Raw genomic sequence first — 23,346 nt, 5'->3', positions numbered from 1 at the left:
TACACGTCTGTGGGTTTTTATGTAAATGTTACTGACAGATTGGTAATATTTAGCCTTAGAGGTTTGGAGATAAAGTATTCAGGGCATTTTTGTTGTCTCTGTAGTTATGCGTGTAATGGAGAATAGCCTGCTATCATGGTATTTAATTTAGCAGTTATGCAATGGGCTTATTGGTTAAAAAAAGTCTTATTCATTCTGGCCCAAAATATATTACGGCATTGTTTTTTTGTAAATGAAAGTTATACCTGCAACAAACCTTTAGAAATAGATGGTTTAAAATATTTTATAAATCAGCATTAAGCACTAATACAGCTGAGAGACTGTGTAACAAACTGCAGCATTTTTGTAATGAAACAATGCTCAGACTCTGATAAATAATGATGCTCATTATGTTCATACTAGGCTTCTGATGTCCTACATCAGGCTTCTGTGAGTGATTATGCTTGAATGCACATCATCTTCAAGACAAATGTGATTGTCTATAAAAGCACTGCTTTGGTGAAGCCTTTCGCATCGTACTTGTTTTGCATTTTTATGGAAACCGTATTGTGAAATTCACATCATATCATCAACATTATTCTTATTTTACATATTCTTATCTTTCCAGAAACAAAGCGTCTTTGAATAAAATTAAAAAGTGACATTTTGGTTTTATTCTGAGATTGCCGCCTTTTCATAAATTATTAGAATTACTAATAACTTTTACAAATATATTTTTTCACCATGGCTTCACCAAGTACACTGTAAAAAGTGAAAGTTGACTTAACTTAAAAAAATTTAGGAAACTTGACAATTCAATTAACTTATTTTTTTAAATTATCATTTACTTAAAAATTTTAAGGCAACGGGTTTCCTCAATTTTTTTTTTAAGCCAACATCACTTTTTACAGTGTAGGCCTATACATGTTTATCTTGTTAAACATGTTCATTTATTTTGCAAATTATAAGGTAATTCATACCTTCCAATTTGTCCCATTTCAACATTTAATTAAAATTTTCAGCATTTGAATTAAAACTAAAATCGTATTTCATTGACTTTTAAATTATAATTTTAGCAGTAGCTACAGATAAGAAAACGTTTACTGTAGCATTTTTATAGGCTATTCTTCTTCCATTATTATTTTTTAATTTGATGTACAGATTGCGAAGACCAAAATTAACTGTTTGCAATAAAAACGCTTTTACTTCCAACAATTTACATTCCACAAGCACTCAAAAAATGAATAGAGGACCAAAGTATAGGCTACTAAATTAAAAAACGCAATCAATAATGACATGAACAATTAATTTAGTAATATTCTAAGTACATCTTCACTATTAAACGGGAATATTAAATGTTTGAACCATTGATTTATGTTTTGAGGAATATCGGATTCGTAGATTCAATCATCACTAAGTTCGTTATTTATCAGCTTTCATTTGGAGAGAATGGTAAGCGCGCATTCCATTCCACCGCAATTCCATAACGGGATTTCCTCCTCTGCCCCCTTGAGCGGCTATCATTACACTAGCAGAGCCAAAACAAGTCGGGAGGAGAAGGCATGAATACAATGACTGCTGAAATCATAAAAGACATCTCCCAGCCCGACTCACCTGTCTCCTCAGCACCAGAAAACGGACAGCTGTTGTTCATCCGAAGCGTCGCGTCCAGGAGGGACACGCAGACCACCAGCGGCAGTGCCAACCTCGAGGAGGGCAGCTCCCAGCCCCTGGTCTCCTCCTCAGCCACAGCTCAGCCTCAGTCTTACACCATGACATCGGGCGAATTCATGCAGTCCACCCCTCTGTTCGTGCAGAGGTCTAATAAGAACCTGTTTTATAAGATCTTGTGTTTCCTCGTGCTCGTTCTCCAAGGAGGCATGCTGGATTTCTACCTCATCATCTTCACGGATCTCTACTGGTGCTCGTGGATAGCCACGGATCTGGTGGTCATATCGGGATGGGCGATCTTCTTCATGAAAAACGCCAGGAGTAAGCGAGAACGAGCTTGTGGTTTCCATCAGAAGAGCTCCATCTTTGGATGCAACCTCGGGGAGTTCACCTTTGCGTACCTGGCATGGCTTATCTACGTGATTGCGTCCACCCCAAAAGTGGTGCTCGTTCTGGAAACGTCCATCCTGGATCTGATCGCCCTGAAGGTGCCATTTGGCATCACCGGGTTTAAAATAACCATGCTTCTGTGCGCGCCTTTGCTTTACTGCCTCATCAACTCCATCATTGAAGATCCCAACGGTGCCACGCGCTTTCACTCCCAAGGCTGCTTCATGAGCACCTGCTTAGACATCCTGGACAGCTTCACGCTGGTGGAACTGCTCCTTAAAAACGAAATCCCCAACATATACCTTAGGTACACGGTTATATCTGTGTATTTCATCGCACTGGGCGTTCCAGTTGTTTGGCTTTACGAGTTGACGGCCTCAGAGATGAACTGTCGCTGGATATGGGCGAGGTTCTTCACCGGCGTGCTGCTCAACGCACCGCTTTTGGTGGTCAGATGTTTCCTCGTCTTTGTTTACAAAACGCCCATATCGGTTTTCATGTTCAAGAACATCTTCTTCTTGGGGTGTAAGTGCCTGGAGCTGGTTGAACAGTGCATGTCCTTAAGAGGTGTCCGGAGGTTTGCACGTGGACGCGGGGGCAACACAGCCCAGTTCTCCCACTGCGTTTCCGAAAACGACATGTGTCCTCACGGCTATGTGAACACGCTGGCTGTCAATACTCAGTCGTAGATGCTCATTGGGGACTGGTGTTGACCGGGGGCCACGTACTACACAGTGTGCATCAGCCCTTTTAAGGGGAGGTACTACAGGTGCTAACATTTAATCAAAATACAGATAAAACACACTAACCAATTATTAAAATGTAGCCTATTGTAACGATACTGTAAATACGGATTATGAAGAGAGTTAATTTTTGAGCCCGGTCTCATGAAAATGCGTATAAATAGTACTCCAAATAAAAACGAAAACTCGTGGTATTGATACGTAAAAATGGACTTTGGCGTATATATGATACGAACGTGTTTGGCGTGCATATGATACGCATCTACCCCACAACCCTAATCCTACCCTTCGCGTAGCATATACACGCCGAAGTCCATTTTTCCGAGTTTTCATTTTTATTTGGCGTACTATTTATATGCACTTTCATGAGATCGGGTTGTAATTTTTAGCGCTTTACACTCTTACTAAAAAGGTGCTTAAAAGGTTCTTCACAGCGATGCCATAGAAGAGCCATTTTTGGTTCCACAAAGAACCATGGAGTCAAAGAACCATCTCTTTCTTACCTTTTTATAATCTGAAGAACCTTCTTTCGCCACAAAGAACCTTTTGTGAAACAAAAAGGTTCTTCAGATGTTAAAGGTTCTTTATGGAACCATTTAGACAAAAAAGGTTCTTCTATGGCATTGTGAAGCACCTTTAGTTCTAAGAGTGTATTTTAGAATTATAAAATGCAAAATTAGCTATCATGTAATTATATTTTCACAGGTGTGCATAATATAACTAGTGAACTCCACAAAATAATGTGTATATGTGATTAACTCAGTGGTTGCTAATTATCAGACTTGTTTGCAAAAGCAACATTAGGATTCTGTTCAAAACATGAGAAATTAGGTTTATTAGCTGCTGGCCTAAATCCAAAATATAATTTGTGTCAGACATGCCCAAAATAGCTAACTGATTTTACATTATGTACTTGGTGTAAGTGATATAAAATCCTAATAATTCAATGTTTATGGCAATATTAGTCAAATCTAATCAAAATATAGGTTTACATTTATGCCTGTAGTACCTCTTCTTATGAACGTCCTGTGGTTCTCCTCCACTCTCAACAGGTGCTACAACCAAACCACTCAATGTGCCAATGAAAAACATTCCCACCTGTGACCTCTGCAGTATATAGGCTACTTAATGTATTGGGACGTGACTGTCAACCAGTGCTTATACGACGATATGAGAATCTTTGATTTGCACTTGTTTTGTGAGGCACTTTAATTCAGTGTGAGGACTATTCAACTGAGGAGAAGTTATAAGTGCAATGTTGTATAATTTATTTTCTATGTAAAAATGTCCTTAACTGACAGTAGGCTAATGTAGACACATGTTTATAGTGTTTTCAGACACCTTGTCAAGAGATGTTCCTAAATGCACTTGTCAAAAGTGTAAATATGCCTTGTGACTTGTTAGGCTTGGTGTACACTTCAAATTGTGAATGTGATGTAGTCCTTTCCTATTTGAAATACTTTGTCAGTGGCAATGGTACTTAGAATGGAAAATTGCTGAACGGTGTATGATACGGATTCATAATGTTCCTTAATGTAATAATAGGCTACTTTAAGCATAGAATCTATGAGGATAACTGTAATCCATCTTTAATGACCAAACTCCATCGCTGGTCCAAACCAGCCATATTACCATCATCAGTTTGTACAAGGCTACCTCTCTTTACAGAACCTCATGGTTGAAATCACATACCAGTCAGTTTATCCGCACAATTCCAGATGATATATCATTCATGCCAATTAATAAGGTATGATTATCACAATTAATAACATTTTGACCAACCATGAATATTGTTATAGTGCTGATAGACAGATTGCGAAAGGACATTATCCATTAATCTACACGCAGTGCATCTATGTCTAAATCTAAATATGTGTATTTCCAAGCTCATTAGTTACACTAATATTTACACCAGGAACTTGAACAAATATGTCAAAGCTTAATATCCATGTTTCTCACTCCAATTTTCCGCCTTAAAAGGACAGTTCATCTAAAATTGAAAAATTCTGACATCATTTATGCACCATCATGTCATTTCAAACCCGAATGACTTGCTTTCTTATGTGCAACACAAAAGAAGACATTTTACAGAATGTTTTTGTGCATATAATGAAAGTCAATGGGGTCCAAACAATGTTGGTTTGGACCCCATTGGCCTTCATTGTAAGGACAAAAACACATTTTTCAAAATATCTTCTGAAGAAATAAATGCATCCAGGTTTAGAATGACATCAGTGTGAGTAAATGATAACAGAATATTCATTTTTCGGTGAGCTGTCACTTTAACTGAGAAGCAAGCTTGTCCTGTCACTTTTAGTTTTAAAACAGAGTATTATATGCTAGTCCAACATGTAATTGCTAACAAATGTGCATCCTATTCTAACATATTATTACTCTTGTGCTTTGAGGATTGGGGTACAGGGTGAGCTAAACGTGTTAAATATGCAGGCCGAAAGTGCATTATGGGATTTTTGTGCCTCATTGCGCAGTATTTAACCTGACAAATATATACCACTGCATACTACGCATGTTTTTTAAACTACAGGTTTTAGTGTATGTACATAACCTTTTTGATAAGGAAAGCGACTTCCAACCCCACCTCTCTCTATTTATCCACATAAATGTTTTACAGAGAATTTTCTTACAAGGGCTTTAGTTTGCAAGTTAAGTTATGTTTACATAAGACATTATTTGCACTGCAACAGCTACAAGGGTCTGGAAGCATCCTGGTTAAATTGGTTAAAAAGTAATCTGAAGTACAAGTTGGATGAAATTTGATGCAAGCAAAGTGATTGTTTAACTAAATTAGACTGAAAAGCACACAACAGAAGATTACCAAAGAATGATGCTTTATAAATTTAGAAATTGACTTATACAATATTATATACAAATTTCCAGATGGTTATAGCTGTTAAACTGGAATTAACAATTAAAAAAAATTGTGCAATATAATATAACAAAACAAAACATTTCATATGAGCAATTAATTAAAACCCAATACAAGTGTAACATTGCAAGCCCAACCAAAATTACTTAGACTTGTGTTCAGTAGCTAAACATAAGCTTCAAATCATGTGATGTGCTGTTCTATATCAAGCTGTTTAACAAGGTACTTGTTCTGCTCCACAGTAAAAGTGAACTGATCACATTTGTGTTTATGTCTAATTATTTATGATAAATATATAACATGTAATCACTTAAAACAGCTGATCATTGAACTCATCCATCTAGTTCGTTTCCTGTTCCTGTTGACACAAATAGTTCTAGGAGTGACGACCAACCACAGACTGTTCAAGAACATCCTGCCACGGTGCTACTGTGCACCGCAAATGAAAAAAAAAAAACAGCCAAAAGACACACAAGAAATTCAGATCTCCGTAGTTTCGGTGCAGAAAGCAGAAGAGATCGGGCTGTTCAAGAAGAGGTCCCTTTGTAACTTGGCCAGAGAGGAAAGGTCTTGCTGAAACTTGGGGTCCTCCCTCACTGTGGAATACCTGGAACCATATCCCTGATCGGACCCTCGTGATGGTCTCGTCTCAGAAGTACCCTCCATTTCACTTTCCTCCATCTCCACTGGCTGGGACATATTCATCTCCTGATACAGATGGAAGCTGTCTTCCATTGATGGTGGAGGTGCTATCAAAAAGCACTTTCTGCTGTCCATCGGACAGTTATCTGACGGTTCCCCCATTGGAAGCGCAAAAGGAGGATGTGTGGTTTCCACTGGTCCTGGTTCAGCGAGGAGACAAGGGTAAATTTGTGGGTCCATCAGTGTCCCAATACCAGTCACGCTGGGTAACTGAAGAGGATGTTCCATTGCTGGATAATAGGAAAGTACTTCGCTGTGCCCTGGCTGGACTCTTGGATTAATAATCACCACGGATGACTCTGCAGGGTTCTCTTGAATTTGGGGAATTACGGCACAGACGCTCTGGGACTCTTGATTGATGTCTACCTCCTTCACAAGAATCGGGAGTCCGATGTTTAACACGGGTGTTAATTCATATATCGGCTGCATGGGCATCCCAAGAAGTGGATCAGCTTCCCCTCTCACTTCCTCCTCGCTGGTCACGCACTCTTTCTCAAACCAGTCTGGATTCTTCATTTGGTGTGCTTGGAATGCTTCGATTGCGTTCCTCAAGGCTTCGCCGGAGGGGCATTTGAAGTATTCGTCCTTTTCAATACCGTCGATACAGTACTTCACTCCCTGCTTATACTTCTCCACATCGAGGATACGGAAATAGAGCTCCTCGAAATGCTTCATCAGCTTATATTTGACCGCAATGTCAAACATAGATGGCACATCACCTTCGCTGCTTACGTCGTCAAAGTAAGCCACCAAATACTTCCCGTAAGAAGCCGGACGCTGCATATCAGGTGTAATCAACTGAAGGGCGAGAGTCAGCATATCTCCGACCGGAGAGCACACATCTTCCCGGAGGAGGACGCGAGGCTCTCCACACATCGCCCCCCACTTGGCTTGCACTCCTCGAGAGCAAAGGACTAAGATCTTGTTTGACGACTGCTCAATCTGTCGCTTTTTTTCCTCAAGCCACTGTAGCCGGCCAATGGTGCCGAGCCAAGTCGTGTCAAGTAGGTCTAGCACGACCTCAATGCCGCATTTGGCCCGCAGGAAGGCGCAAAGCTTCAGGACTATGTCTGTGTAAAGGGGATGGTCTCTGGAGTAGATGATTAATACAGATCGAGGACTGGATAAAGCTGGTGGTTCTAGAGGTACTTTTTCCTTTGACTCTTTATCATCTGAAATAAAATAATGAAAAAAATTAGAAGAAGGGATATTCCTTGAAAATGATTATTTACTACATATTAGATGTATTATTGCAGTCCTAACACTGTCTGGATGGCTAACCACAGGAAGTTACTCTTGAAAAACATCACTGCCACTGTTGTGTAACACGATTAAAATCAGTCTTTGAAGATAAAAATACGCATCTTAAATGTCACTGCTTACCTTCTGGTTGTTTGGTTGTTGTCCAGCGCAAATAAATAGCACAGATACCAACGGCACAAATTAAGAGACATAATGCAACACAAATGATCCAGAGTGCTGAGTTGTTCTCAGGAGGGCTTGTTGGTACTGTGGAACATATAAAAAAAGTTGTATTATGCTTTTTACATTTATTTTCTCGCTAATTCAAAAGGTGAAGCTGTTTCCATACACACCAGGACCACATATGTTAAAATCGCGATTCCTGCGACAACAGTCGTTGCCACACTTCCAGAAAAATGGCTGGATCTAAATAGGGAAAAAAGCACTATTAAATAAACACACTTTTATATAAGAATTGTCTTATCTGTAATATTATTTTATGGTGTAATGTGTTTCTTTAGGCCTACACACCTGAACATCAAAATTACAGCATGTACGTGGCCAGTTCTCCAGGTCGTATGTAACATTTAGTAATGGCTTACTCTCCTAAACACACCAAAAAACACCCTTTGAAAACAGTTCTGCACAGTTTTATGTGCAGAGTCATATTATCCAGCCTTATTCATTTGGATATATTTAAATAGACAAACAGATAACATATCTTACATTATAAAGAGTCTTCATTTGGGTCTCCCTGTTGCACGTCAGAAAAACATTGTATTTTTCTACATTCTCTCCAGGATTAAATGTAACATACAGAATATCCTTGCCATTTACACCTGCGGTCCTTCCTACAGTAATATTGGGTCGCCATGTATCCCCTAAGAGAAAATTCAAACCAAACAAATCTCATAGTATTAGAAGTGCATGCATACTTTAATACTTAAGCGCTCAGGGTTTCTAGGTATATATGTATCTGATTAAGGTACACCAGTTGTAAATAAACTCTTCTCTCACCTCTTTCAAAACAGATTTTGGTCGTTCGCATCAAAGGATCGTCACAACCTGTGGTTACAGATTGAAACCGAGGTATCATTCTGAATATAATTTGTCATGTGGAAATATTTGAACAAAGAATTTTGTTTAATTTGTCACTTACCTGGAACATAAACCTTTCTGTAGATATTGTAACTGGTGTGTTGTAAATTCGGCTTGGGAAGGTTGGAGACGGTCACTACATATGTGCTGTCTGGATCTACCACAACTTTATCCAAAGAAAAAGACCACTAGAATAAAATAGATCATACATTAGTATTTGTGAAAATAAAAATAATAAAAATGCAATCAAACAAATAAATAAATAAATCAGTCTTGCCTTTTCGCCAGCACTATTTCTCATGGACTTAAAATGATTGAGGAACTTGTAATGAACACACAGATGTTCATTGGTGGATGACTTCATAACACCAAGCTCTGTTCCTTTCAAATGAATTATGCTTCCTGCAAAAAACAAAACAAAAACTTTGATGATTGCAATCTGGGAGATAAATGCTTATTGAAATACAAAATTAAAATTAAAATAAAGAGTCCTTTTATCCCCTTTTGAAACCATTAAATATGGCACTGTTTTAGTATTGGTGCACACATTTAGTAATGTAATTTCTTCATCATGAATTCCATCATAATTTTTGATACAGCAAAATATAAGTATAAATGTTTCAATTAAAAGTGTCCATTAAAAGTGATTTATTTTCCCCCCAGAAATTTTCAAAGTAAATGGATTTTCACATAATGTAAGATATCGGGCTAATCTGAAAATGCATAAGTAACCCACCGTCATCCTTTGCTTTCCATTCTGCCACAATCACTGGTTCCAAATCACTTTTCATATTCCTTCTTACATCAACATACACTGTTAAATCATCTGGTCCACTAGGAGTGAAATTCGAAGGAATGAGCCATCCTTTATACATGCAATTATCTGTGAGGAAAAATAATCAAACCTCAGTCAAAATATAACCCACAATAATAATAAAAGAATACTGAAGAAAAAAGAAAGCAGGACTTACTGAACTCTGCAGTGCACTGTACTTCCTGGAGAGAGAGAGAGAGAGAGAAAGAAAGAAAAAAAGAAAGAAAGGACAATGAATCAGACGAAATATAACCTTCATTCAAAACTTAAAACTCCCAAAGGGGCCACATATCAGTGTCTAAATAAACACATTTAACATATACAAATAAATATCTAACACTTTTTTGGTATCTAATGGTATTATCTTACCTCTTGTGTACAGTTCAGTTCGCGCCCATCATCCATAAGTCTGAGATTTAGCACTACAGGTATGAAGATGAAAAACACAACACCTCTCAGGTACAAGAACTTCATGATTCGCCTTTTAACCTACATAAACCTCACTAAAGCTGAACGAATACTCGTTTTAAAACAAGTTTTTAATAGACAACTAAGATCGACAGCGACAAAAAGTACGGTAAACAAGGTGGCGTAGGTGCAGGAAACAGCCGACCTAAAAAAGCTTCCTGGAATTATTGTAATATGCAAAGCAGTGACTCACTCCTAGTGTACTTTGGAATCGCTGTCTGGTTATGTCGCGTCGCGTCCTGTAGCCTACTTTTCGCGTTTTGTACATCATAATACGACAGATGGTGAATGCCAACACGACTTCATACTAGAAAAAGAAAGGATAAACAGGTAAAAGAATGAATGAACGAATGAATGTTAAAACCCTTTACATTGTACATTTTTATCAAACTGCGGTACATTTTTATTTTGTTTGCATTTCCAAACTTTCTCTTTCCACATGAGGGCGCTACTTCACCATTGTATGTAGGCCTGTTTATCAGTCTGTTAAAAATAGTTTATCTAGCTTTCGTATAAGCAAATAAAAATATAGATATTAGTAGCCTATGCAGATATCAGTCCTGATAAATGTGCTAATATAATGTAGTAATTTCTTCCAGGAAAAAATATTTACTTGTATGGAAATATACATAGCACTCTTGCTTACCTATTATGCCAAAATCCTGAAACGAAAATATTATATTATATAAATATTACAATCTTTTTTTTTTTCATTTACATTTAGTCATTTAGCAGAATTTTTCATCTTATAACACGTCTGTGCAACATGGAGGCAGCATTTTCTTTATAAACACACACACACACACACACACACACAAACACACACACATATATATATATATATATATATATATATATATATATTATTCATCTATTGATGTTACAGTTGCCCTGAATGGCCTCCTTTTTTAAATGAGTGTTCAAAAAGACACAATCTGAAAATGTAACACACTGTTATCTCACTAAAAATGCATTTTAATGGGATTCCAAATGCCACATATTATTAAAAGGATGCACAGCTATATTACGCAAGCACGGTTAACATTCACATGCTTTTTGTGAATCTATACGTTTCATTCAAACACATTTTAACCTATTATTCCCCAAACTCTTTCGATATTTTACACTAAACCAGAATTCTTCTCATTTTTAGACCTGAAGCCTACTGTGCTGAAGACAAATGAAACAGAGCAGATGAAGATAGAGTGTCTGCTCAGGTGATCTGTAACATTCACAGTGTCAGTCTCTGTACTGCATACTGCATTAATGAACCAGACCCCCAGTACTCTATATGAGGGTCAGACAACACACTGTCCCAGTCTCAAAATCCTCAGATTAACAGTGGCATCACAGAATGAGGGCTACCCACAGCTAGCCCAGGTGCACACAGTCCTGTTTTCAAGTACTGGCCGGAGATTAGAGAAATCTAGTGCGCTAACATGTTGCATCTTGGGATTTGAAGGGAATTGTTTGGATACTTCCATGCAGGTTGGACAAAGACATTGACTTTTATAAAAAAAAAAAAAAAGAAATACTGTCTTTCATCTCATCCATCATTCCGGCACCTTAGAAGTTACAATCAAACATTTGCAATACTATTAAAAAAGTCTAGAAGCATATTTAGTCTTAACTTTGACTGAACTTGTGTAAAACATTTATACAGTATGTCAGCGAAAATATAAGCTCAATAAACTTTTCAGAATACCAACAAGTAATCTGAGACTTTCTCTAGGTTCAGTGTTTTACAGTCATTTAATAGTTTATTATGACGCATTGTCAAAAATTGCACCTTTAAAAACAATCATGTCACATTCATCGCTTCTGATGAGATCACCTGTTGTAGTAAATATATGGAAAGAATGGTGAACTGTGGCTGAATATTAAAGAAAACAATAAAACGCCTGATTAGGGCTGACAACTTTGACTAAATGAGATATATAAACAACAGCATGGCGTATATGCCAAGTTGGTCTGAAAATGGAGCAAAGTAATGTCACCCTCTGGCCAAATTCTTTCATTCTTATGAGTTTTAAACAAGATTTTTTTGTTGATTGTAGCGGGGGTCAAAGACATTTTGGAGAATTATACCGCCAGAAAATTGAATCTGACCAATGACTCACTTTTTTCCAGCGGTATGTGTCAAAAAGGTCTTAACCGTAACCATGAGAGTAGTGTTTTGGTCCTCTGACACACTTATCCACAATGAAACCAGGACAGCTGAGAACACTTGTCAATGCTAAGATGTAAACCACAAAAACTAAAGAGAAATCCAAGAAAACTCCACAATAATGGCAAATCTGTTTCTAGCTCAGGCCGTTATCTTAAAAATAAAGGTTCCAATAGGGGGTCTTCATAGTGATACAATTGAAGAACTATTTTAGGTTCTAAAAAGAACCTTTCAGTGAATAGTTCTTTAAATAACCATTTTTCTTAGTCTAAAGACTATTTTATTAATCAAAATAACCCTTTTCCACTATGGAGAACATTTCAGTACAATGGAGGTTCCATGTTAAAAGTTCTTCATTCAAACCATCAATGCCAGTGAAGAATCTTTATTTTTAAGATAATACTGAACTAATACATTGCACAAATATAGATGCTAACAGGAGCAACCTTAAAGTAGGCAAATGCTGTAGATATTACCATCTCCTTTTGATAATATAATATTCTTCCTTCTATCAGATGTGTCGGCCACTGATTTCTAGACTTATGCTTCACTTAAATGTTTTGCAGACAATGAAACACGGAAGGTGTCTGAATCTGAGAAGCTGTGATTGTTCAGTAATGCCAGAAGTGCACTTAGGATGTCGCTGGCATTCAGACAAAATGGAAGTTGGCCATACATATTCTTCCTTAAGTGCCCTTAAGTGATCGAAACACTGCCAGCAGTGATTTTACCTCTCAGAAGTGAAGATGAAGTATGAAAAATGCAGCTATGATCACTTTAAAATGAACACGCCATGATTTCATTTATCAAAGATAAGGCTTATCATGTGTGATAGATATGATAAATACTAGGAAGAGCTAATTAATAACATAACCTAAACCAGTAGTTTATCTGTGTCTGTATGATAGTACAGTACATAAAACAGAGAGTGAACAGTCATTGACCTACATTTACACGTATTGTACAGTAGGTCAAAAACATAGTTGAACACTTTTAGCCTCACTTAAAATGAATGTCATTGTAGGTACTAGGTGACAAAATATTAAATTATTAAAGCTTTTTTTTTTTTTAACCACAATCAGCCCTTTCATCTCTAAAGCAATGATATTCAAACATTTTAAGTATCTTATTTTTAAGGTATTTAATAATAACCACCATGCAACGTTCTGGAAACGTTATTTTATGGTTATAAAAAATTGAATCAAAAAAAAACACTCCCCTAAAGTTAGTATTCAGTTCCCAAAAAATAACCAAATGGGAAACAATATTAGGGGAACTTTCTATGTTTGCTGGGTTAATACTTTTTATGGCAATTGTATTAACTTGTAGTCACATAATATACACCGCAGTGCTCATAAAAAATGTAAAATACTTAACGATCAAATGACTTAAAGCAGGACAACATCGTCCACATTTTAGATCAGGGGCCTGTACCATGAAGCCGGATTAGCTGGATAGCCAGGTAAGTTTCAGTTTAGTTTGCACGAATCCTGGGTTTCAGGTACCATGAAAGTGGCTTGGCTTTTAGCTGCGTTCATTGCTATAGTAACTTACACTGCACAGCTAACCTGCTCCGGGGCAGGTTATGTTCTGAGTTAGAGATCTCAAACTGAAATTGGACCAATCAGATGTGAGCAAACTGACACGTCTGACAAAAAAAAAAGGTCACTCCCCCAGTCTCTCTTCCTACAAATTAAAGCTCACTATGAAGTACCTTTAAAAAATATATATATATATTTTTTAAATTATATATATATATATATATATATATATATATATATACACACACACACACACAACAAAATGGTCTGGTTTTGATGATAATTACAATTTACATATGATTTATATAATTATAATTTGATTTATATTATTATTACTCCATTACACACAAGTACTTTTAGTTTAACAATTATTATAAAGCATTTATTTTAAATGAATATTAATATATACAGATCATATATGACCCTGGACCACAAAACCAGTCTTAAGTGTCAATTTTTCAAAATAAGGTTTCCATTGATGTATGGGTTGTTAGGTTCGGGCAAAATTTGGACGAGATACAACTATTTGAAAATCTGGAATCTGAGGGTGCATAAAATCAAAATATTGAGAAAATCGCCTTTAAAGTTGTCCAAATTAAGTTCTTAGCAATGCATATTACTAATCAAAAATGATGTTTTGATACATTTATGGTAAGAAATTTACAAAATATCTTCATGGAATATGATCTTTACTTAATATCCTAATGATTTTTGGCATAAAAGAAAAATCTATAATTTTGACCCAAACAATTTTGTCCTCTTTTTGGACAAGTACTTAAGTGGAAATGCATTTAAATTCCTCATATTCTTTAATCTCTTAACCTTTAACAAGAGTTTTGAATCTCGCTGGCTCTCTCGCGAAAAGTGAATCAGACTTGCTCTGTGTTGTGATTGGCTGTTCGCCGCTGATGTCACACATTCATGTGCACGCGCTCCATTAACTCAGGATCAAGCCTAAGTTGACAGAGAAAGTTGATGATCAGCTTCATGGTACCAACAAAGCCAGATTGGAGTGGTTTGGTTTGTCAGCTCAAAACTTATCCTATAACTCGGAATTTGTTCATCTACCATCATAGTACAGACCCCTGATCGCTTATCCGTGTTACTAAAACTGGCACTACTTTCATGTCTCTCGTATCCCTCCGCGATTGTTTCACACAAATGCAACAGGTGCAAATACTATTTTTTTCTTAGTGGAATCTTTAGGATGATATACAGGTAAAATGATCAAATAGTTTAATCTTTTAATTAACAAAATCTAATTTCTACGTTTTTATTTATTGGGGATTAGCTGTGTCATAAATGTAGCCTACATTATTACACAATAATGTTTATCTTTAGCGTAAAAGGAGATGGAATGAGGGCTATTATGTAAATGATTTGTTCTCTTGTGCGTTTACAAGGAAGGACGAAAATGAGTGACTTTTCAGAAACAAACTAAGGCTTTGAGGGTCTCCAGATTTATATCAGTGGGTCTACATTCCATTATGCAACCAGGCATATTTCACATATTTGTTTAATCCAAACAAATGAAGAATATTTATCAAATTATCTGATTCAAATTCTTCAATAAAACTCAAAACATAAAGCTGTAGTTATGTTTTTTACATAAATGTGAAATAGTGCATGCCAAAATGACACTTTCTATGAAACGCTCAGGTTCAACGCTGCTATTATCTCATCCATTTGTTTGCTTGCTCATTTTAGCCTGGAATGGAACAGAATATTATCTTGATGGTTGCGAGTGGGTCGCTATAATCTCTGTACTGTTGCCTCCCCCCGCTGTGCTCTGCTAAGGGCCCGGAGAAGAATGGAGTCCCACAAGGTCTCCTGAAAGTAAACTTTGTGTCCTGAAGGAGATTTGGCAGGGATGGCAGAATTGGATAGGACAGCTCACACTTTACCTCCAGTAACTCTTTGGCCCCTTCAACACACATACCTGTACTTACATAACCAGCTTACATGATTGGTTTACCTAAATGAAGTTATTTAGAAATCAAAATGCACCTCGACCTCAACAAAGACCTAGTTTCTCCACCAACAGCTTTCAATGAAGTCTCAGCTCAAATCTACAGGCTTCCTCTTTTTATGCTGTTATACTCCACTACATTCCCAGCATACCTGAGCTGGGTTAAACCCACCATAGCAGCCGGGCGAGAGCCACTGCTCCTTATCTCAGCACACATACCTGCAGTCTGGAAGAGTGTGTGGCTGTGGCAATACGCTCCAGTTGCAGCTGGGTCTGAATGGCTGAGGGCTATCTGTGCCATCTCTGTGTTTGCTTCCCGTCAGCGTAGTTTGAAACGCAGCCGGTGTCAAATCTTACCTTTAAACCTGAGTGGCATAAGATGTATAAGAGTTTTATCCTGTCTGTAATTACAATTACGTCTGTTAAGACTTCAAGTCAAAATGAAGATATATTGTAGAACTATGTTATAGCATTTAAAAGAATAATTAGAAACAGTTCAGGCCATTCAGCTGGGTCAATACTAATTTTTAACTGCTAGTGGGTCATGAAAAATAGGTCATAGATTTAGATTTTGTCTGTTCATGAGCAACAGGGGTAAAACAAATGAAAAATATGTTTTTTTTATTTTTATTGTATATATTAAATACATTAATCATGTATTTATCATGCATCATGAATTAAATTAATATTTTATATACCACACCACACCACACACACACACACACACACACACACACACATTAGTGCTGGGCAACGATTAATTGTGATTAATCCCATCCAAAATAAAAGTTTTTGTGTACAGTGTATATATTTAAGAAAATATTTTATGTTTATATATATTATATATAATATAAAGTATATGAACATAAATATAGGCCTATACATGTAAATACTAAATACATGTAAATATTTAAAAAAATATATACTGTATGTGTGTTTCTTTATATATACATAATAAATATACACAGCACATACATATATATTATATAAACAAAAACTTTTATTTTGGATGCGAAAAATCGCGATCAATCAATGCCCAGCACTAATATATATATATATATATATATATATATATACACTCTCAGAAATAAAGGTACAAAAGCTATCACTGGGGCGTTATCTTTTCAAAAGGTACACTTTTGTACCTATTAGGTTCTAATATGTACACTTTAAGTACTAATATGTACCTTTAAGGTACCAAAATGGACCCTTTAGGTACAAACATGTACCTTTTGAAAAGGTACTGCCCCAGTGACAGCTTTTGTACCTTTATTTCTGAGAGTGTATGATGCTTGATGTCTGTGGTCTTTGTATTGCTACAGATGAAAACGTTTTGTGCACAAACTGCTTTGAAAATTATTCAAATTATCTGATATTTACAATACTGCTAGATCTGAAGCTATATATATATATATATATATATTTATATATAAAAATGCTATACAACACCCACATAACCAGAAATTGGACTTGAAATGAGGTCGGTGGATCATTTGCCCACAACGCTTTTCTTCTTGGCTTCGCTGGCTAAGCACAATTAAAGCAACCAGTGTGATACTAACACCAAAAGATCAAGGGTCAAGAGCTCAACAAAAGGAAACACTGGTCTCTGATGGTGATTTCAAACAAAACAATAAAGCATCTAAACATCTGTTAGTTCTATATAAGAGCTTCTCTAGAAGTCTGACAGAAATAAAGTCAATCTGGTTAGTAATGTGAAGCTGATTAAGCTGTTTGTGGAGTTGTTTAATCAGATCTCGAGAGATTTAATGTCTTCTTTTATTTCAGTTGATTTCATCTTCTGCTGTGGCTGAAGTCAGTTGTAGTTCTTGTGTTTGTCTTTCCTTCGGTGATTCTGCTTGTTCATCATTAATGATCAATCATCACATAATTATCTCCTTAACTCCAACACTGCTTCAATACTACTTTAACACTCTGTAGTGTGGAAACACATGAACACTGAGCAGCGTGGGGACTTTGCTGTGAATTATTACATAAAGCTTACCTGTTTCATTCACGTATGACTGACGCATATGAATCACATTAAGTTTATTGATCTGTTTATGTTAAAACTATGTAATCTAAATGGATGGAAAATTGTTATGCAATTGAATTACATAAAATGTAAATTTAGACCAAAACATTTTTTTGAGTGTACAGTCGGTTATGGCTTAAGTGAACATAAACAGGTGGGTGAAAACTGAACGTGTGTCAGTATTACATGCATCCGTTTTAAATGGACAGCATTCCTAATTAAATATCTATCTGTGTCTGAATCTATGTTAAATAAATGTATACTGTATCTGAAAAATGAATTTAATTTGTATCTCTACCAAAAAAATGAATATTTATTCCAGTTTTTCCAAATTAAATCCTTGATTCAAATTTCTCATATAAGCTTAATTGATTTAAAGAGAGAAGAATTAATTACTATTTTTGTTTGAAGACTACATATAAAATGGCTACCAAAATAAATGTTGGTAACTGCAGTTTGACTAAAAGTTGACAAAAATGCAATGACTTTTCGTCGACTAAAACTAGACTAAAACTATGAAAGACTCAAATGACTAAAATGTGTCTAAGACTATTAAGCATTTTTGTCTCAAGATAAAGACTACACAGTAAATTTTGCGGTGTTAAATCAATCATATGGGAACCAGAAATTTACTGTGTAATACTAAATAAAAAATTTATGCATACACACACACACACACACACACACACACACATATATATATATATATATATTATTTACACACATACATACATAAAAGTGGTATAGCAATATGTAAAAGTGAAGAGAAAAACTTCCCATTTTTTGTTGTTTGAGTTTAAATTTTGTCACACACACACACACACACACACACACACACACACACACACACACACACACACACACAAATTAAAAGACATACCATAATTGAATGTTTTTAAGAGCTTTCCAAAAATAGGCACTAGTAAAACATCTATTCTACTGTAATATAATGAATTTTAAGAAATATTTATGTTGCTTGCAAAAATGAGTTAATAATAATTAATAAATAAATGAAAATTACATCACTCCTGATTTTAGTTGGCTGTGCCAACAAGCCAAACCTTGACCTCTCGTGTCTGGCAAGGTCTCACCTGCTTTTAGGTATAGTTTAGTAGATAAACAACCACCTAAACCAGTTTGAAACTGCTACTAATCCTAAATAACCAGTTTTATCCAGCTAGAAACCGTGGAAAGCCAGCATTCATGTGAACTTTGAAGCATGTTAGCGTCATTACGCTATAAATTCAACAGCACTATACAGTGAAAGAATCTGTAATCTCGCTGTGTATTCCCCACCACGCTGTCCATCTTCTTATTGTCATGTGAGCACGCAGAAAGTGCGTATTCTTGTCTCCACTTTGCGTTCCATACATGTGCGCTAATGTGATAATATGTCTTAAACAAATCACCTTCCCACTGAACTTAACATATATCAGCTTCTCACGCCGCCAGTGCAACATACATGAATGTGGCCCACATGTATAAATGCATTATATGTGGGTCAATAAAAGTTTACAACAAAGTCCAATCTTTTTGATGTGGTGGCCAAAATCTGTTGCCCCATTCATCCAGACAGAATGGGATGCATTTAAAAACACTGTGCAAAGATTAACACTATAACATCACAACACACTGAACTCGAGCCTCGGGTAGAAATTAATCAAAGAATCATTTTCTCCTGTGCTAATCAGATCCATATGTTAGGCCTTTATTCCGCCGGCCTCATCAAAGAGATTCCAGATTGCCGCTGCAAAGCAATCCCTTGGCTCAGTTATGAATTAGCTTTCAGCTATTATGGTTTATGGTGTGCATGGCACTTTCTTTCCATCTCCTTCTCAGGCAACGTGTTGTTTTTGTAAAAGCACACGCAAGGTGCAGTGACGGTGGAAATGAAAACACAATTTCACGTCTCTCTTTACATTAGCAATCCAGAAGTGTATGAGTTCCCACAGCCAAATCACCTCAGACTGAATTCCAGCGGATGTGCTGTTAATTAATGGCTAATCAGTCCTAGCTTTCATTAGCATGGCTTGTGTACACACATTAATGAGAGACTGATTACATGTGCGTGATTACTGAGCATAGTAATGATTCAATATTCTAATTTTTACTTTGCGTTAGCATCAAAATTATTTTTTAAAAAGTACCACAAATACGCATTGATACTTCTGCTTGTGGAGTAAATCATGATCTCAAAGACGTTTTTAACAAATTTGAGTTACCCCACTCCATAAGCAAGTCCATATTTTATACAAATACAAATTCACTGTTTTTACATGCAATGGATGAACAAAAATGACCTGGTTAAGGCTAGAAGGGATACAGCAAAAACTACTGAGCATGCGCACATCAGTGTAGCCTAATATTTGTCACACTGTACAACAATAATTACTGTTTTTGCATTATTGTAAGGGGTAGGTTTAGGGTTGGGTAGGTGTAGACATTAAAAAAACTAAATCTGATAGGTAGAAATTGTAATTTATTGTTAGCTTCCGGTTTTTGCTGCATCCCTTCTAGCCACAAACAAATTACCTGGTTTTGTTCAACAATATTAAGATACTCTCAGTAGTTAAAATGTTGAAAAAATTAATGTTACTTTTTGAAAAATATGTTTAAAATGTTACACACTTACATGAGATGAAGATTAGTCATATTTGTAGCATAAAAAAAAGCTGCTATTACCAGAAACTGGTCGCCTTATGGGGCAGCCATTTTGAGATCACATGACCAGCTGAATACTACTAACTTTATTTCAGTAACACTCCTGTTATTGAACACTTTTGATTGCAGAACGAATCAATCATGTATATGAATATATGAAGTGAAAACATAAAAATGTAAATACATATATTTACATGTATTTAAACAAAAAATACTGAGTACTCCTTTAATTTACTGATTCAAAACTAACTATAGGCTATTAGCAAGAACAGTACATTTTCACTTTTTAAAGTGTAATATCATGAGAAACATAGACTAGAAACAGAAGTAGAGAATACTGTATGGCACAGGAATGAACCCCATCTTGAAGATGGAGAATGTGATTTTATAATTAAATATTTAAGACCCATTCACATCAAGAACAATAACTATAACGATAATAATATCATTTAAAAAAATCTATCTGAGGAATAAGAGTCCAAATCACAGCTAATGAACAATAAAAACATTGACAGCCAATCAGAATCCAAAGAGTGTTATCGTGAATGTGCCTTTAAGATTGTGCTTTGATGAGGCAAATATGAGAATCACTTTTATATCAGCACACCTGCTGCCAGCGAGTCGTCCGCTATGGAGGTAAAAGACAGTACTTCTATCTGTGATGGGTACACGGTCTGTTGCAGTTAGGTAATTTTGCGTGCCGACCCGGACTGTGATTTGTGTTGGTCAGGTGTTGAGGATCGGCTGGAGATCAGCGTTTGCCAAGAGCACTTGAAGCGGGATCACACGCGCGAGTTCACATCTGTGGCTTGAACAGCAAATCTCTCATAACCGGTCGCTTGATTCCCAGCAACACCTCTTTCTTTTGATGTTTCTGCTGCTCATCCTTCCACATGTTTGCACATGTAAACACACACCATTCATCCACTCCATGGCCTCTCCTCCACCTGTACCAGATGCTTTCAGTGCTGCTTTACTGGGTGAATGACAATACGAGAACATGGCGTGGTAAACAATATTATTCATAACGTCACAAATTTAAAAGAGCTTAAGGTGGGAGTTATGACAGCAGGTTTCTTTTCTTTTCTCCTTGTAGATAGTACAACAAAGAAAAATCAGAGTATTAAAGATGATCTAAAATGAGCTGCATTGTTAGATCTGAAAGCTGCGATTTACAAAGAAAAACCGAGGTGAGTTGATGCAATGCTTATCAAATTTGACGATTTGATGAAAAATTTCTATCAAACTTACATAGTCCTAACCTTACCCCTTATTTCAAAAAGTGAATACAGTGTTAAATTAGCTATTTAAATTTATAGCATTAAGCTAGTATATAGCCTACAAAATCAGGTGCTAAAAAAGAACCTGCGAATGTTTCAACACAGAAGGTAATGTGAGGTATTTCTGTACAACTAGTGACAGGTAGCAGAATGGTGTAAATAAAGACTTACAAACTAATTTTAAGCATTTCCCTCCTCAACTGTTTTTTGAATAAACAGGTTCCCTCATCCTAACTTGCACCATTGCCTATGTTGGGCCTAATTGAGCTACTCAAACAAACCCATTGCAATTCCTTTTGGTGTCACTAGGGGCGCTAAAATGGCGTCCATCTGCTGTATTACAGACTGGATACATTTGCCTCTGAAGGTCACTTCGGAGTGAGAACAATTATGGTTGCCATATTTTCAAACCAAAGTGCTCAAAAGTAAGCTTGACTTGAAAGTGCTTGAAAGTAAGTATTTTAAAACGTACAACAGATGAATACTACAAGTTTAACGCAAACTGTAACACTAAATTCTGATTGCTTGACAGGCCCAACAAAGCTGTCCGACTTGAAGAAAATAACGATAAGTTGAAAAACATGTTTAGATATTAATAGGAAGAAAGAACCATGGTTCATCTCCCCAAACGAAGAGGGAGTTTGCAAAACATGAGCTAAAAGTGAAATTCCCAGCATGTTTAGCTGTTCAAGAGTGTTTATCCAGGAATCAATACGTGATGACAAGACCCTCATCAGAAAGCACCTCGTGTTTCATATCTTCTTTTGAATCGATGCTGTACAAACAGCCATCTGCTCCTCTCCCCTATGTTGATAAAGGGGTTTCTCGTTAACGGCTTCTGCAGGTATGAGAACTAGAGAGACCCAATCCACAGTCTGGCTCTCAAATATTACTCAGCATAACTTGCTGTTGTTGGAAACCGTCATGCTGGATGTTGACCAGACTTCCAAAGGTTCAACAAAAGACACAAATAGCTTATTAACCATGGTTTTATTGTAGTAAAAGTGTAGTAACAATGTTTTTTTGGCGTATTGATTACCATTTGTATAACCACAGTTTTACTACAAATACCATTGTTAAACTATGGTTAGTGTAGCAAAATCATGGTTAATTTGTGGTTACCATGGTTTAACTATAGTAACCATGGTGTTTTTGGTTTAATTTGTAGTAAAACCATGGTTAATTTTCGTAAGGGTTGTCTTTGGCCTTGTCTTTCACCAAAACAATAAGTTTTGACCTATTGCCAGTGTGAGGAATGAACCAGACTGATATTTTACACCATCAATTTGCTACCTTTTTATAGTTTTAATAGTAAAAGTAAATGGTAGTGTGCAAGCATTCCATTAAAAAAGTAATTTCAGAAAGTAACTTGCAGTTTGTACAATATATCATGTACTATGCATCTGGTAATTTGTAAAACAAATTAGAACCAGCTAAATGACTCATCGTACGTTTTATTGGTGCTTTCCAAAACCTCAGTCTGTTCGTCATTATCTCTTCACTGTAATGTCAACTTGCTACCTGAAGCCATTCTGTTTCGTAACATTAAAGATAACGCCATTCTGGTGAACATTGCAGAAAAACTATTCAATACTGCATACCTATCACTTATTTTCTGGTCAGGCCAGTTGTTTCCCAATTTTGACTAAACGAATACCTTTAGATGTCCATGCCTACAAAAATGAAAAGATGCTTGGTC

General features: G+C 36.3%; 2 protein-coding genes across 2 annotated transcripts; one reads left to right on the top strand and one right to left on the bottom strand.

Annotated features, from left to right (window-relative positions):
- The first annotated feature begins 1,550 nt into the window (after nt 1-1,550).
- On the top strand, nt 1,551-2,904 carry tmem121b (transmembrane protein 121B). The gene has a single exon (XM_058772394.1). The coding sequence runs from the start codon at nt 1,551-1,553 to the stop codon at nt 2,727-2,729; it is 1,179 nt and encodes a 392-aa protein (XP_058628377.1). The 3' UTR covers nt 2,730-2,904.
- Nucleotides 2,905-5,615: 2,711 nt separating this feature from the next.
- il17ra1a (interleukin 17 receptor A1a) lies at nt 5,616-10,140 on the bottom strand. The gene is made up of 11 exons (XM_058774401.1): nt 9,896-10,140; nt 9,684-9,708; nt 9,449-9,595; nt 8,990-9,114; nt 8,774-8,900; nt 8,632-8,679; nt 8,341-8,495; nt 8,146-8,220; nt 7,968-8,040; nt 7,756-7,881; nt 5,616-7,544 (listed from the first exon to the last, which is right to left on the bottom strand). The coding sequence occupies exons 1-11, from the start codon at nt 9,998-10,000 to the stop codon at nt 6,151-6,153; spliced, it is 2,400 nt and encodes a 799-aa protein (XP_058630384.1). The 5' UTR covers nt 10,001-10,140; the 3' UTR covers nt 5,616-6,150.
- Between the last annotated feature and the right edge of the window lie 13,206 nt (nt 10,141-23,346).

This window comes from Onychostoma macrolepis, chromosome 04 (assembly GCF_012432095.1).
Source record: "Onychostoma macrolepis isolate SWU-2019 chromosome 04, ASM1243209v1, whole genome shotgun sequence".
Classification (NCBI taxonomy): Eukaryota; Metazoa; Chordata; class Actinopteri; order Cypriniformes; family Cyprinidae; genus Onychostoma; species Onychostoma macrolepis.
This window is presented reverse-complemented; position numbering and strand designations above follow the sequence as displayed.

Excerpts from the sequence above, each read along its gene's own strand:
- tmem121b (XM_058772394.1), top strand. The coding sequence starts at position 1,551 with ATGACTGCTGAAATCATAAAAGACATCTCCCAGCCCGACTCACCTGTC.
- il17ra1a (XM_058774401.1), bottom strand. The coding sequence starts at position 10,000 with ATGAAGTTCTTGTACCTGAGAGGTGTTGTGTTTTTCATCTTCATACCT. Across the intron at positions 9,709-9,895 it reads AACTGAACTGTACACAAGAG|GAAGTACAGTGCACTGCAGA; the intron begins GTAAGATAATAC and ends CTCTCTCTCCAG. Across the intron at positions 8,680-8,773 it reads CAGAAAGGTTTATGTTCCAG|GTTGTGACGATCCTTTGATG; the intron begins GTAAGTGACAAA and ends CTGTAACCACAG.